This window comes from Carcharodon carcharias, chromosome 6 (genome assembly GCF_017639515.1).
Source record: "Carcharodon carcharias isolate sCarCar2 chromosome 6, sCarCar2.pri, whole genome shotgun sequence".
Classification (NCBI taxonomy): Eukaryota; Metazoa; Chordata; class Chondrichthyes; order Lamniformes; family Lamnidae; genus Carcharodon; species Carcharodon carcharias.
In genome coordinates, this window is record NC_054472.1 from 119191233 (window position 1) to 119207706 (window position 16474).

The following is a 16474-nucleotide window of genomic DNA, read 5'->3' on the forward strand; positions in this document are numbered from 1 at the left end:
ATATAGTGTAGATTTACTAGGGTGATACTAAGGATGTGAAACAGTAGTTGTGAGGAGACTTTAGATTCTGGTACTATTTTCACTGAAGCAAAGGCGACTAAGAGAAGATTTAATCGAGGACTTGAAAATTATAGTGTGTTCTGATAGCGTGAATGAGGAAAAATTATTTTCCCTGCTTGAGGAGTCAATGACAATGTGTCATCAATCTAAAATAGTGATTAAGAGAAGAGGAAAGGTTAGCAGACATTTATTTACGCAGAGCACTGTTTGTGATTGAAATGCTTTTGCTTCAAATAAGTGTTTGAGACAGAGCCAAATGTTTCTTTTGAAAATTGATTAACTGTTAAAGGAGAGAAAGATACAGGTCGATATTAAGACAGTAGGGCAATGGGATTAGATATGGATTGCTCCAACAAAAAGCTGATTGGCCTCCTAATGAGCTGAAAAGTTTTATGGTGCTATAGCTGGACCTCCTTTAAGTGTTTAACCTTAAGGAGAAAGCCATGAAACAGGAGAATTACTGTTAACCTCATTCTATCGATTTGCTACAAGTGGGCAGTAAGACATGGCAATCTCCTAACACTTCAAAAACTTTTGTAAGCATGACTACAATGAGTAAGGAAGAAGGGGTTGGAAAAGGAAAAAACAATTCTTGGTTCCTAATTTGGCACAGGAAATGTTTATTCCAAAGACCAGCTTTTTGTCCATTACTTGGTCAAATACACCATCAAAGTTACCCCACATTACAAAATTTCTCCAAGTTCTCCAAGATTACATTGATATCAAATCCTGCAGAAAATGTTCATTGTGTTGTAAGGTTTAGGATAATGGTAGAAAAGGACAATGGGCAACCCAGAGTAAGAATAATTAACTGGGAAAGAGCTGACTTCAATGGGGCAAGAACGGAGCTGGGCTGGATAGATTGGAACCAAAGGTTGGCAGGAAATAAACCGTAGTTGAACAATGGGCTACCTTCAAAGAAGAAATGGTTTGGGCACAGTCAAAGTATATTCCCTCAAAAGGGAAAGGGAGGGCAAACAAATCCCTGGATGAAAAAGATAGAAATTAAGACAAGGAAGAAGTGTGCTTATGACAGATGTCAGATAGAAAATACAATTGAGAACCAAGTTGAATACAGAAGGTTCAGAGGAGAGATGAAGGAGCAAATAAGAGAAGTAAAGAGGGACTATGAGAAAAGAATGGCAGCCAAAATAAAGGGGAATCCCAAAATCTTCTACAGGCATATAAATGGTGGAGTGGGCAGATAGGGGCGGCAGATGAAGTTGAATGCAGAGAAGTGTGAGGTGATTCATTTTGGTAGGAAGAATATAGAGGGGCAATATAAAATAGGGTGTACAACTCTAAAGGAGATGGGGAACTTGGCTGTACATGTGGAGAACTTATTAAAGGTGGCAGGGTAGGTGGAGAGCAGTTAATAAAGCATACAGTATCCTAGGCTCTATGAATTGGGGCATAGAGCACGAGGGCAAGGAGGTTATGCTGAACTTGTATATGACACTAGTTAGACCTCAGCTGGAGTACTGTGTACAGCTCCGGGCGCCACACTTTAGGAAGGATGTGAACGCATTGGAGAGAATGCAGAAGAGACTTACAAAAATGTTTCCAGGGATGAGAAACTTTAGTTATGAAGGTAGATTGGAGAAGCTGGGACTATTCTCCTTGAAGAGGAGGAGGGGATTTGATAGAGCTTTCAAAATCATGAGGGGGTTGGACAGGGTAGAAAGGGAGAAACTGTTCCCGCTTGTAAGAGGACTGAGAACGAGAGGGCACAGATTTAAAGTGATTTGCAAAAAAAGCAAATGCAATGCAACAAAAACCTTATTTCACACAGCGAGTGGTTTGAGTCTGGAATGCACTGCCTGGAAGTGTGGTGGAGACAGGTTCAACTCATGCATTCAAGAGGTCGTTAGGTGATTATTTAAAGAGAAACAATGTGCAGGGTTACAGGGAAAAGGCAGGAGAATGGCACTGAGTCATAATGTTCATTCGGAGAGCCAGTGCAGATACAATGGGCTGAATGGCCTCCTTCTGTACCATAACAATTCTGCGATTTGCATTTTGGTTTTAAGCCTATGATAAAAATGTTCTCCTGATGTCACAACAATTTAAGGAACCAAATCACTTTTTTTCCACAGCTCCAAATCAAAGTCTAACAATTCATGCAATGAAGTATAAAAATAACATGGTAAAGTCAAACTTATTATTCTCTCACTGATGCTTAGGCTGGTGGAGGTGCGAAAGGTTCAGCACAGCCTATTTTTATTTTAATTGTAATAACAAGATTGTTGTATCGTATCTACCTGTGCCTTGGCATTATTATTTTTTTAAGGCAAGGTCAACAGCATTGCAAGACACAGACAGGAGGTGACAGTGGAACAAGTGGTCCATCTTCCATAATTCATCACCATACTCAGGTAACCAAAACCAAATACAATTCAAACTAAATCTTTCCGTCACTGAAAGATAACTACTGTGCTATTTCAATGTGCACCTCTTGAAATTGCATTCTGCAAGGTTTATAAATAAGATTTTGTATTTGTACTTAATGCTAAAATTCCAAACCAAAATGAATGTGTATATATATATATATATATATACACACATATATATAAGACATATATGAGGGTGATTCCCTCTTAGAAAACCAAACACTTCCTCCACAAGTCTCAGAGCTAACTCTTCTGTTGAGTATTGATACAATTGTCAGACATAAATTGAGCTGATGGCACACAACACACAAGTAACGGCACACTGAAGCACTCTGCGACATGGTGTGCATTTATAATTCCCCCGATGGGGGAGTGAGTAATGTCTTTGACGAATTAACCTAAATGAAGAGCTGAGACATTAATTTTTGCACAAATTTCCTAAAAGTCAATGTTATAAATGTGGAAATAATGAGCATAAATATTGCTGATTACCATCTTGAAATTCATCAGAGCTATTCTGTGTTTTTTGGGAGAAGAATATAAGTTATGTAAGAAAGATGCTTTAACAAGGTAAGCCTGAAAATGCATTAACAACATCAATGACGAGCTGAATACCCACAAAACTGCAAAATATGACATTAAGTCTGGCAGAAGGTCAAATCTTGTCCCAAGGTTGGTTGAAAGCGGCAAAAAAGTCAAGAACTCACTGATTTTTATCAAATTGTTACATCTAATTAACATGCCCACTGGCATAGAAATTTTGTTACTTACTTTGGCTGCTATCAAATCAATTTCGCAATCATTCAATTGGGAGATGCAAGTTCAGTGTTGAAGTGGTTAGCCTACTATTAGCACACAGACTTGCATTCACATTTTCACACGTTCAGTCCCCTGTTTCATTTGCTTCCCGCAAGAAAAACACTGAACAAGTTAAAGTTGAAAATTCAGGGAAGTAGAGGCAGTACATGTTTTCTCAATACTAGTTCTTATGTGTAGAAACATGTTTGACCACTTAATAACTTAAATTACTTGGCAAAATAAACTCCTTTTCATAACAAAATCAAAACAATTTAAAAATAACCAATAGAAAGTATACATCTGAATAGCTTTTAAAAAAAAGCTTTAAAAAAATTACACAGCAGCTATTATGTTAAATGTACAGCCACACACTCATTCCTTTGGAAATCACACAAAACGCATTACAATGAATAAAGCTTCACAGAGCAGTTATGTTGTGTGCCGTATTATTCATTAAATTTGTAAAAAAAGAGCAATTCTTACATCAAGAGTTCGGGGCATAATATTAAAATATGATGCCCCTCTAGGATACGCTGAAAAAGCTAACTGTGAGAAATGTAAGAAAGCAAAAACATAAGAAATAGGAGCAGACATAGACCTCTTGAGCCTGCTCTGCATTCAATGTAACCATGGCTGATCTTCCACCTCAACCCCACCTTACCAAATATATTTTTATTATTATGTAGTTTGCACAAATCAGTGATGCTCATAGCATGACCCAGGACCACTGTGGTCAATCACCCCATCATCTTGACTCTGCTCTCCCATTCATGGTATGCCAAGCTAAGAATTTCATGGGTCTAATTCAGGTTTCTCCTCTTTGCCAAGAGGAAAAAAAACATTAGTAGAATGCACAGCTATCCTAACATTTAGGAATCAGGTGAAACTGCTAGACTGAAACTGCAGATTGCTGCTCCTTTACTACATGGCATGGTATGTTGGAGAATTCTGATTGTTTCTTTGCTTGGAATTCTAGCCTCCAACAAAAAGCGAATAAAACATTGCCAAAACCCACCAGCTGAACTTCACCAAATGCTCCTCTCCCAATTACTTTAACAACTTCATAATCTTCTGCTTTCATTCTTAAATCCCGAACTTTACTCATTGCATCTTTGTCTGTAAAACAAATGTAAAAAGTATTAGTTCATCTTCATTGCAATTATGACCACATTCGCGGGCGAGAAATTAAACTTAGCACTCAAACATGGGCACTACTGCTATTGATCAAAAAGGCACCCATAGTGCGCGTACAGATTTCTGACATGAGCACATCATAAATCACCTTGAAGGTGTTTAGCGTGCAATTAACGCTCACCAGAAACATGCAGAGCAGGCAGATGATGTCAGCATTGCATGCTGATTGACATCATGATGCCACAGCTGCTATTTTGGAACTCAACACTCCAACTGAAGCCCTCTCTTAAGCTTGCAAAGCTGAACATATATTAAGCATCAGTAAGGTCCGCTCACCAGCGCTGTTTAAAGGGATCATCAAGTACTTTCAGAATAGTTGATGCTTGATTTCTTCTGGCCATTGTTACAAATCTACAATTTTTTGGTGCTTTTCATAGTTGCTCCAAGTTGCAAAGGTTTGCAGAGAAAGGTGTGCCAGGTGAATACATTTTGTTGATTTCAATATCCGCACAAACCAGTTAATTGCAAGATATGGATGTAGACCTTCCTCTTACAAGTGAGCATGACAGAGAGAATGACCAGGGGTCACAGAGAGCAGGACGCTGCCAGATGGGCAAGGAGGTGGGGGGAGAAAAGGGTTCCCAGCAGGAAGCAATATCCGCTCAGGGAGCAATTTTCCTATCTGAAGCTAAGCAAGGAACAGTGTGTGATAAATCTACACTTCATTATGGAGGTCCTAACTGAAATCCACCAACTGCTGCAGCCACAACTCCAACCTAAGAGCAGGGCAAGGCCGCACTGCCAGTAGCTGGCAAGGTGACTGTGGTGATACATTTCTGTATGTCTGACTCCTATCAGGCTCGCGTGGGAGGTATGAGCAGCATCTGGCACACAGTTGCATAAGGGAGGTCACGGAGGCTCTCTGTTTAAGGAAAGCCAACGTCATTTCATTCTCTCTTGTCACAGACAAGCAGGCAGCCAGCACAAAAGTTTGCTAGAATGGAAAGTTTCCACATGATGCAGTGCCATTGACTGCAAAAACAAAGCTGCCACGTAATAGAACCAAAAGGTATTCCACTCCCTCAATGTCCAGCTTGTGAGAGTTCAATATCTGATATTCTGGTAGCATGATGCAGCTCATGCTCGATTAACTTTGTAGAATTCTTTGTTAAGTATTTTTGGAGAGGGTGAAGAGAAGATTTACAAGGGTGATATCAGGAGTGCATGGGTATACGTATCGAGAAAGGACTGATAGGCTGGGTCTCTTTTCTCTTGAAAAAGAAGTCTAAGGGATTACCTAACAGAGGTCTTTTAAATTATGAAAGGTTTTGATAGAGTGGATACAGAGAAAATGTTTCCTATTGTAGGGAAGAGCATAATAGATGCCATCAATGTAAGACAGTCACCATAAAATACAACAGGGAATTCAAAGAAACTTCTTTACCCAAAGAGTGATGAGAATGTAGAATTTGCTATTGCAGGGAGTGATTGAAGCAAATAGTATAGATGTATCTAAGGGGAAGCTAGACAAGCAAATGAAGGAGAAGGGAATAGAAGATTATGATGGTAGATTTAGATGAGGAAAGATGGGAACAGGTTCGAGTGGTGCATAAATGCCAGCATGAACTGGTTGGCCAAATGTCATATATCCTATGTAATCCTACGTAAGGCATAGGTGAAGAAAATGCTGTTAGTGTGGATTTCAAAAACCATTTGATATCAAATAAGTAACTTATAGCAAAGAAATAGCACATATAATTAAAGGAATGCTGAAATAGAGGTATGGCTCAATGGCAGAAATAAAGTGCAAATATAGAAAGCGCTCTCTCAATAAAAAGGTGTAGCAAACAATGCATTGCAGAGATCCGTGTTAAGGACTCTCTTACTTAGCATTTGTATTATATATATTATATATATTTATCAGTCAATGATTCCAACTTAGGAAATGAGGGAACAACACTTAAATGTAGAAAAATGTGAAATAATGCATTTTTGGAACCAGGAAATGAATGATACCTTAAATGCTACAACTTTAAATGGCAATGAAGTACCCTGGTGTACACAGGTCATTAGAATAGGCAGTGTAAACAGATATGGCAAAACTTAATAGTTATACTTAATTCAAAATCATTTGGCTCATTTGCTTAATGGTCCATTAAGGTGAAAGAAATTTTCATCAGATGGCAAATAAATTTGGAGGTGATACTTATTAGCTGGGTGTTGCTGACTATGGAATTGTCCCTAAAACCACACGCTCTTTAAGTATATTATTATTGGAAAAGTTACTGGACCTTCTCAAATATTTTTGATTTTCTTTCTTCCTGATCAGACTACTAAGGGTGTCACATATATATCTGACAGAAAGCTCAGTTATTTTACATTCTTTCATGGGATGTGGATGTCGCTGGCAAGGCCAGCATTTGCTTCCCTTTCCTAATTGCCCATGAGAAGGTGGTGGTGAATCGTACTCCTGAATCGCTGCAGTCCTTCTGGTGCAGGTACACCACAGTACTGTTAGGAAGGGAGTTCCAGGATTTTGATCCAGTGACTGTGAATGAATGGTGTGTTGCTTGGAGGGGAATCTGTAAGTGGTGCTCCCATGCATCTGCTACCCTTGTCCCTCTAGGTGGTAGAGATTGTGGTTTGGTAGGTGCTGTCGAAGGCGGCTTGGCGAGTTGCCGCACCTTGGTACACTGTTGTCATTGTGCATTGGTAGTGGAGGGAGTGAATTTTTAAGGTGTTGGATGGGGGTGTGGGGGTGCAATCAAGAGGATTGCTTTGTCCTGGATGGTGTTGAGCATCTTGAGTGTTGTTACGGCTGCACTCAGCCAGACTGAATCCTGAAAAAAGATGTGAAATTTCTAGTAACCTAAATGCAATGACATTATTAAATAAATGGCATATGAAAGTAATACTCTGGCACCTAGGACAGGATTATAGGAGTGGTACTGAACACAAGTAAAGAAAACAGAAAACTGAACATGTTTGTTAATTTTCATCTAGAGTATTATGTCTTGTTTTTGGTCCTCAAAAGAAACAATATACTTGGTCCTGGAGATGGTCCAGTGATAGTTCGCCATTAATAATATCTGGGATGGAAGGACATGGCAAACTTGGGTTATATTCCCTAGAGATGAAGAGACTAAGTGGTGACCTAATTGATGTTTAAAATAATTAAGGAAATTGTCAGGGCTAATAGGAAACAATACATTATTTTCATGGAAGAATTGAGGAAAAAGGGTTCATAATCTTAAAATCAGAACAAACTTGGTTAAAAGCAAATCCAAAAATAAAATTCTTGGCACAGAGGGCTGAGAAGGAACGCATTGCCTAAGACAGCCATGGATGTGGAATGATTGAGTTGCTCATGAGGGAAATAGATAAGCCCTTGGGAAATAAAAGTACAGAGGATGTGGGGAAAGGTTGGGGAATTGGAATTTAAAAGATAAATAGCCACCAGTGCAAACAAAATAGCAGAGCAGGCTCAATGAGCCAAAAGGTTTATCGCCATTCCTAAGTTCTTACAAAACCTGATTACAACTATGTTCCAAGGCAATCATTACCAACTTAAAACCACAGCTTTCAGTTAAAATGTCCAGTAACAATGGCCCACCAGTCTTTCTCATTGCTCTTTGTTGCTTCTTTCCTCTGTCTCTTGTTATATTGCAAGGGTGGCATCTGCTTTATTGAAGCAGCCTTGCACTGTAACCTGACAGTTTGCGATAATAAAAAAATCATATTCCAAGTCATTAGTTATCTGCAGAGAGTGGGACACACATACAGTTTATTTCATTTGACTGTTCAATTCCATTGGTAGGTGTCTCAGTAATAATGACAACGGAAGGTCCGAGTGGAAATGGCTCGGTTCTCTCAAGATGGTCATTGCTGGCACTTCTGTGACATGAACGTTAACTGCCACTGCAAGCCCAAGCCTGTGTGCTATCCAGGTTATTCTGTAGATTGACATGGAGGGTTGCTAATAAATGAGCTAAACACTGTGAGCCAACTCCATCAGAGGTGGTACTACTGTGCTACACTGATAGTGAGCTTTCCACTCCAGATCAAATGAGAAGGGGAAGGTCACTGATGTAATAGCTGAAGAAATAGGAGCTAGAGTAGGTCATTTAGCCCTTTGAGCCTGTTCCACTGCCATTTAACAAGATCATGGTTAATTTCTGCCTCGCCCACCTTCTTGGACGACCCCTTAATTCCCTCATCACCCAAAACTCTATTGAGCGCCGCCTTGAATATACTTAACAACCCAGCATTCCTAACTCTCTGGGTTAGAGAATTTCAAAGATTCACAACCCTTTGAATGAAGTAATTTCTCCTCATCTCAGCCCTAGGGAGCACAGTTTAAAAATAAGAGGTCACTCATTTAGGATGGAAATGAGGAGTTTTTTTTCTCTCAAGAGAGTCTGTGGTATTTGCTTTCTCAGAGAGCAGTGGAGTCTGGATCATATATTCAATGCTCAGTTAGATAGATTCTTGATTGACAAGGGAGTCAAATGTTATGCGGGGGAGACAGGTTAGTAAAAGTTGAGATCAGCCATGATCTTAGTAAATGGCAGAGCAGGCTCAAGGGGCCAAATGGCCTACTCCTGCTCCTAATTCATATGTTCATATGTTACATGATGACAAGTTACTCAATTTGCTGAATTCAATTTCAGCACCTTACCATGGTGGCATATGAACTCAAGACCTAGGGGTTATTAGTCCAGTACTGAACCCTGCAGGCTACCATAATGCCAGTTAACTGCCCAACTTGGCATCCTGAAGTAATGAGTCTTCAAATAAGCACTTCAAAAATGTAACATGCAGTTTCTAATACAAGCTTTGTTCCTGAAAGCTTAAACATGCCAACTCGCAAAACTTATTAAATCTTAACTTAAAAATCTCCATCTTAAATTTGCCAAATGAAAAGGCCACAAACATGTCATTGGAACACAAGAAATAGGAGGAGTAGGCTATTCGGCACCTTGAGTCTCCTCTGCCAGTCAATTAGATCATGGTTGATCTGATGTGACCTTAACTCCACTTTCTTGCCCGTCTCCCATAATCCTTAACTCACTTGCCGATCAAACGAACCTCAAACACTAACAACCCACTGACAGAAAAAATTCCACCTCATCTCCGTTGCAGGCGGTGCTTATTTCAAAACTGCACCCCCTAATTCTAGATTCCCCCACAAGGCAAAACATCCTCTCAACATCTACCCTGTCAGGCTTTCTCAGAATCTTATATGTTTCAATAAAATTACTTCCTATTCTTCTAAAGTCAAAATATATGATACAAACCTAAAGGAAAGAAACAGGAAAAAAAGTAACTGCTTGTGAAATATAAAAAGATGAAGAAAAAGGCACAGGGAAAACCAACAACCATACTTCAACATCCAAACTAAATGAAGTCAGGTCTAATTATATAAGTTTTCTTGGTTAGTTTAGATCAGAGCTGACAAAATTAATTAAAATTGATGTTTCATGCTGCCCCCTCAAATGGAGTTGTTCTCAACTGTGTTCCAATCAATTGGCATCAATACCCAGCTTAACGTCTGGAACACAGATTTTTATCCCTTGGCAAATTTTATGGAAAATAAATTAGAAAAATTCCCACAGGGATTTGCATACATATTTATGTACAATTCTAGAATTGGCTGATCCTCAGCACTACGTAAATTAGGAGTTAACCATTTTGTCTTTTCCCAAAAATAAATATGACTTTTTCAACTTCCTCTCAAGGTCTGAGTTTAATCCATGAAGGGCCGGCTGTAAAATGCATCTATCAGCAACTTTTCCATACAATGAATTACTTTTTTCTGGCAGTGTCTAATGCTGTTTGCTCCTGTTCAATTTGCACTCTTAATACTAAAAGTGGCATACCTACTAAAGAATGAAAACAGTGCACTCCTAGTTCTGATGAAGAGTCACTGACCTGAAAGATTAAATCTGTTTCTCTGTCCATATATGTTGCCAGACCTATTTCCAGCATTGTGTTTTTATTTCATATTTCCAGCATCCACAGTGCTTTTGCTCTTGACTCTAATTCATGCCTTTTTTTCCCTCAATCCTTACATCTCGTTGGTTAAGAAAGTGGACTGTTGGACATATTGTTCACCAAGGGCCCAGATACCCCACTGTCATTGCCTCAGCTTGCCATTCCAGCAACATGTAGAGCAAAGAATGTGAGCTGAGGGTGAAGGGAAAAATCTAACAAACAGTTTCTTCCAGAAAGAAGTTACACAATGAAACTATTCATGTTTTTCTTTAGTCAGACAATCCCAGTAACTATAAACTTGACACTGTCTGTACAAATTTAAAATAATTTTATCATGTAGAAGTTTAATTACAGTGCAGTAGAACTTAGGAGAATATTAATGTATAGAAAGATGAAGTATACTTTTACCATATATTAGAAATATTGGTTTTGTTTAATCCAGAATTTGTATCTTCTTAATAGCAACATTTGTATCAAAATTATTTTAAATATTTCTGAATATTTATGTATATTGTACAATACTCACATCGATTTATGAAGCTGTCAATGTTCTTGTTTTTTCTTAAGGCGGGAAAGTCCAAATCATAAATTAAGGCATCCAAGCTATCCTACAAGAAAAAAATATTTTTTTAAAAAATGACAAATAGACTGCAGATCATGTGCAACTTGCAAGAAAACAATAAGATATTATGTTTAAAAGAGTTTATTTCTAGTACTTTATGACAGGTAGTACAATCAGTTAAAGAAATAAATTAGACTGAACATTGAACTTTCCTTGTCATTCATCAAAACTGATCTGTTGATTATTAAAATGTCAGGGCTCATTATTAGAGTCGTAAAATAACGTAAGAATTTCCTGAGTTTTGCCCAAAAAATTCAGGCCGACGAATATTTTGTACAGGATGTAATGATGATCTCCAAACATATGTATTGTGAAATAGGGGTACCAAAAATAATTTTCCATCTTAGATCATTATGATGGCTTTCTTCGTCCATTACAAAATAAAAATTGAAAGGTTACAATAGAAATCTGATTATAACAGCGAGTAAAATAGAAGCTAGTAAACGGCATTTAGAACAATGGAGCAGGATTTTGAAATAAAAAGAGAATCAAGACCTTCTTCTTGCTTAACCTTAATTACCTGTGGAATAAGCAGCCACTAAATGTATTTTGAGTGTGATTAAACAACTTTGGAGCTGTTACAAGTTTTACTTCTTACATTAACTCTATAGCACTGACCAGTGAGGGTCCCTAAGGCATGAGATGTAAATAGTGCATGTTTCCATGCACAGAGCATAATTGCAGTATCAAACCTATCAGTGTCAAATCTAGTGTAAAAGTGTTTGAAGGAGCTTCTGGACACTTTTAAACTAACAACAATTAATTTAAAATGTTTAAGCATTGTGAACCTGGTAGACTGTCTAACTTGAAACTTAACTGTAGAGAGAGGAGCTCTGCGCATATATGTAAGTACTATCCTGGGAAATCAAACTGAAGTTTCCAACAGGCAGTATAAATAGAATACTGCCTGGTGAAACAAACTGTAGCCACTAACCTTAAAAGTGGCAACCTAAACATGGTCCCAGGTTTTGTGTTAGGAATGATGATGAAACTGTCAGCGTTCACCACCATTGCTATTCTGAAACAGATGGCAACCTTTGGAGTCCACATATGTGCAGTTAAAAGTGCAAATCCTGAAGTTGTTGTCATAGATTCTATGCTTATCCAGACAGTGGGCTGTTGAAGTACCTACAGACTGGAATCAAGTAGAAATTATGGAAATGACAAAAAGTTGCACTTCTTACACAACTAGACACACTGTAAAAACCCTTGAAAACGTTAACACCTCATTGAATGAAGTGTACTAAGTTCAAAATTACTGCTAAACAACCACACTGGGCTGAAAAATGAATTTTATCATTTGTGGAATGTCAAATTTCTCCATTATGATAAAAAAAACATTTTTAAAAAAGAATTTTCTCAAAAGTTTGATATTTAATCTTCAATCTTAATCCCATGTATATACCCCAAATTTTATTTCACTCTATGTAAAATGATCTTAAAATGTTAAGTATAATCAGTGCTTTTAACTTCCTGTTTCCTCTCTGTAAGAATTCTTCAATGTGATTGACTATTTATCCTGCTTGATGATATCACTGTTGCTGGATGCTTGGAGATAACCTTGACTTGACGCCAAATTCAAATTAACATCAGGAAAGGTGAAATCCACAGACATCACCAAATCTCTGACTGCAAAGCCTGGATCATTATTTTAATTTATTCTAAATTGCTGAAGAGGATTCAAGACTGGTGCTTTGGAAAGTTGTAAAAATAATACAAGGGATCAAAATCTAGCTTAATACCATGGTGAATGAAGTTAAGATTCAGCAACTGAACTTTAAGAACTCTTATCCATAAGGGCTGTCTACAGCAAAAATCCATTAAGGGAAATAAGATCGATGGATCAAATTGATTTTCCTCATTTCATAATTTTTTCACATTTAAAATTTCCTAGCTAATTAAAAAAAAAGCTAATTTATAAAGTTGTCAGTTTGTTTTAATCTTTATCCTGTCTAAAGCAGAAGACTGCGTAATCAGAACTGTCATGAAATCTATTGTGTGCTCCTGGGTGTTAAATTAGCAGTCTGTGGAGATTGTGACATTTAAGGTACAGGATATTCCAATGCTTGTTACATTGGTTCCTGCTTAGTAACAAGGGTGGGACCCCCGGGAGTGTTTTGACATGTCCCCAGATCAATTCAAGGGTCAGTGAACACCTCTTCTTGAGGCAGTCAGTGTGAGGCAGTCTGGCAGCTAACATGTGTCACAAAGACAAAAGGGACAGAAACAGGACCCAGTTAAGTTAAAGAAAGAGCTGTAGGGAGCAGGCTTTAAGTAAAGAGGGCCATTGGGTCAAGGGTATCCCTTTGGAGCAGTGGTGTTGTGTTTGGCATGGCTGTAAATCTGAAAGTGTGCTTGTGAGCTAGCGTTGAGCGTACTTTGGAATCCAGGGTGAAGGAATCTCGGAAGGCAAGATTAAAACCCTGTGAGGTTGGTCATTGTTAAAGCCGTGTGAGAGGGTGCAACTTTTGGAGAGAATTCCAAGGAGAGATCTTTGAAGGTGAAGCTGGAATCCCTCATGAGACAGAGCTTCAACGAGATTGTTTGACTTGGTGTTTCCTAACGTCTGAGTGGGTTCTTGACTGTCCAAAGACTGTCTTGGTTGCACCTGTCATATTACTCTGTAGTGTGGTGTGTTTGACCTCAGTTCAACTGTTAATTCACAGGTACCTCATACCTACCCCGTTAGAGTGTAAGATATATATTGTAAATTGTTGTATTTTCTGAATTGTATAGTAAAGTTTGTTTTGTTTGTTCAAAATGCATAGAATCTTGCAGCTTCATTCCAAAAACCGGTGTCTTGAATCTCATCTTTTATCCACTTTAAACAAAACATTATTGTTCCCTAACTGGATCTCCCCCGCCCCTCCAAACCCCCAAAAGTCCCAGAGTCTGGCCAAGGATCATAACAAAACTATGCATGATGGCTTTATGATGCTGGTTAATATGTACAACATGTTAATTATAGAGGTAATTACAAGCTGGATGAGAGAAAAAGCACACAGAGCCACATAGATAACACATTTAGCTATTATTTTTATTGTATATTAGGGTTAGGATTCAAGTCTTTTTTACTATTTTGTTTCGCTTTTGCAGTTGGGTGTTGCGAAAATCTGGTTCATGGTATTTATGTTTTAGAATATAACTTTTAGTTTTAGAAATTAAAGTTTTAACTTTAGATAAATGGAAAAGGCGTGGTTAAAAAACTGATAAACAATTCTAATGTAAAGGCAAATCAAAGAAGCCTAGGTTTAATTAATCTGTGTTTATCTTACAAGGTTAGGGTTGACAGTGAAAAGAAAAACTTAAACAATAGGTGACCCATTTCTGGACCACTTGGTCCAGAGCCAGGGTGTCTGTCAGATGTCTCTATAAAGGAAACTAAAAGATAGCAATTTCAGCAAACAGGGTTGTAAAACTCCATTGGAGATACAAATTATTCATATGGGTTACAGAATCAAAGCGTTGTACTGAAGGTAAAATAATTTGTTTCCATTTCTGTTTGAACCATCCCAAAGTGTGCCATGTTGCCATGGAGCCTTGTTCAGAAGGTTCTTATGTTTAATTTATCTGTGTGTGTTTGCCAACAGAACAAACAGCTCAGTTTGGGAATAGGCAGAGGCAGCTGCATCTTTGGACTGCATCTCAACAAATTGAGAGAGCCAACAGGAGATAATTGTCAGTTAGGCCTATCCTTCAAGCAGAGAAAATACTAATTTCATCATTCACCATATGGAATACAGATAAGGACTTATTCTCAGTTTGGATTTCATGAGGGAAAAGCAGCTAGAAGATTTGTTCTACTTTGAAACTAGTGAAAGAAATCTACAGCGGCACTCACAGAGCCTTATGGTGGAAAGCAGTCAGCAGAGTTAGTTTGGAAAGCTGTCGGAAGGCAGTTGGGCATCTGCCGGCAAGGACCAGAGACACCTACAGTCATGAAGTCTGTAAAGAAGAGGTGGAGGGTTGCAAAGCCCAAAAGGTAATGGAAGGACCCCACAGAATCTTACCTTGGAGGATGGCTGGAACACTGAAGAGAATTAAAGTGAATTCTGGAGGGCTGTGGCATATACAGGGATGAAATAAAAAGTAAAACTAAGTTTATAGCATACGTATTTGTGAGCTATAGTGTTTTGTGGTGCTTGCTTTGTTTAATTTCTGTTTATATACAGATATGATGCCAGCTGATGTTACTACTGGACAAGTCAGATCCCAGGGTGGAATCTGGCTTGATAGATCCTAACTTTTTTGTTTAGAAACATGGGGGGGTAGCTGCTCAACAGAGTCACGGGAGTCAGCTAATGAACTTTTAACAAAAGAATGAAACACTTCTTAAGCAAGAAAAGATGAACTATATTACAATACTCCTTCACCTACAACTATATTTTTACAGATATATACAGATTTGTAAGGATAACACAAAGTTCACGTAAACCAAGAGGTGACCTGTGGTCATGCACACTACACACTGAAACCAAGTGACAGATGCCACCCCGAACAGATGCTTTGGATCTCCGATCAACTACCTCCAGACGTTTCTCACACCCTGAGCCAAACCAGTCTCACTGAACTCCGTCTTTCACTTGAGGGTTTCCAATCTCCACTCTCGAAGTACTTGCTTTGGAATCTTCTCCCAAATGGTGCTTTCTCTCAGACGTCTTCCCCAAGCACTCACCCCCAGGGTTTCAAACTCTCCTTCTGATGTTCCTCTCCCCCAGGTCATCACGTGCATTCATGTTTCGCCTTCCATACGCTCTGTCTCAGATACTCAGCTGTGCCAACAGAATAGCACTGCCTCATATGCCTATAGTAAGGAGTCAGAAATCTTTGGCTGTCTCATCGAATATTCTGGCTTCTCGCAAGCCTATTTTGCTTTAAGTCTACATCCTGCAGTGTTCCCTCTTTAAACTTAGAGCCTTCCCTCTGCTCCTTACTCTTAACTTCATTTAACAGACCCTTTTCCAGATTCCTGTTCTTTTCCTTTGACTAGAAGGCCTTCTTGGGACCACAACCGCCCCCCCTTCATCTGTTCTTTAGGGAAATCTGCTTCCTGCAGCTCCCTCCTGTCCAGCTTCTCCTAGCTCGTTTCTAACTAAACTGAAACTACTGTTCTGTTTTTCTGTCACTGAGCACCACAAGTTGCTAGGCAACAGCCCAGTTTTTCTACTTTGCTTTAACTTCCCTAAACCACTTCGAGAGTCGTAAAACCCCATTAAAAATGTAGGTACACAAACAAAGCCTTCAGATTTGCAGGCAACTTTTAAAAGGAAACTAAAACTTAAATACCCCACTTTCTTAAAACACCAATACAGGAACACAAATTAAACTTAAACTTACAAGCTAAAATTCATTCCTAACACCCACGAATACAAAAATAACTTAGTTCCTGACAATACAATAAAGGTTGTTTTTGTTTAGAAATATGAAATCTTGCGGTATAGTTCTGTCGATTAATCCCTGGGTGTTTGGGTTTCTT

At 38.5% G+C, this 16474-nt stretch overlaps 1 protein-coding gene across 4 annotated transcripts in view; it reads right to left on the reverse strand.

Annotated features, from left to right (window-relative positions):
- Positions 1-16474, reverse strand: part of rock1 (Rho-associated, coiled-coil containing protein kinase 1) — a 226223-nt gene that overhangs the window by 139827 nt on the left and 69922 nt on the right. For 3 of the 4 annotated variants that reach the window (XM_041189415.1, XM_041189414.1, XM_041189416.1), the window contains 2 exons: positions 10903-10984; positions 4264-4364 (listed from right to left, as the gene is read on the reverse strand). In XM_041189415.1, the coding sequence (XP_041045349.1) occupies positions 4264-4353 (90 nt within the window). In that variant the 5' untranslated portion in view covers positions 4354-4364; positions 10903-10984. Of the gene's footprint in view, positions 1-4263; positions 4365-10313; positions 10418-10902; positions 10985-16474 lie in introns of those variants that run through there. The other variant, XM_041189417.1, reaches the window with a different exon arrangement.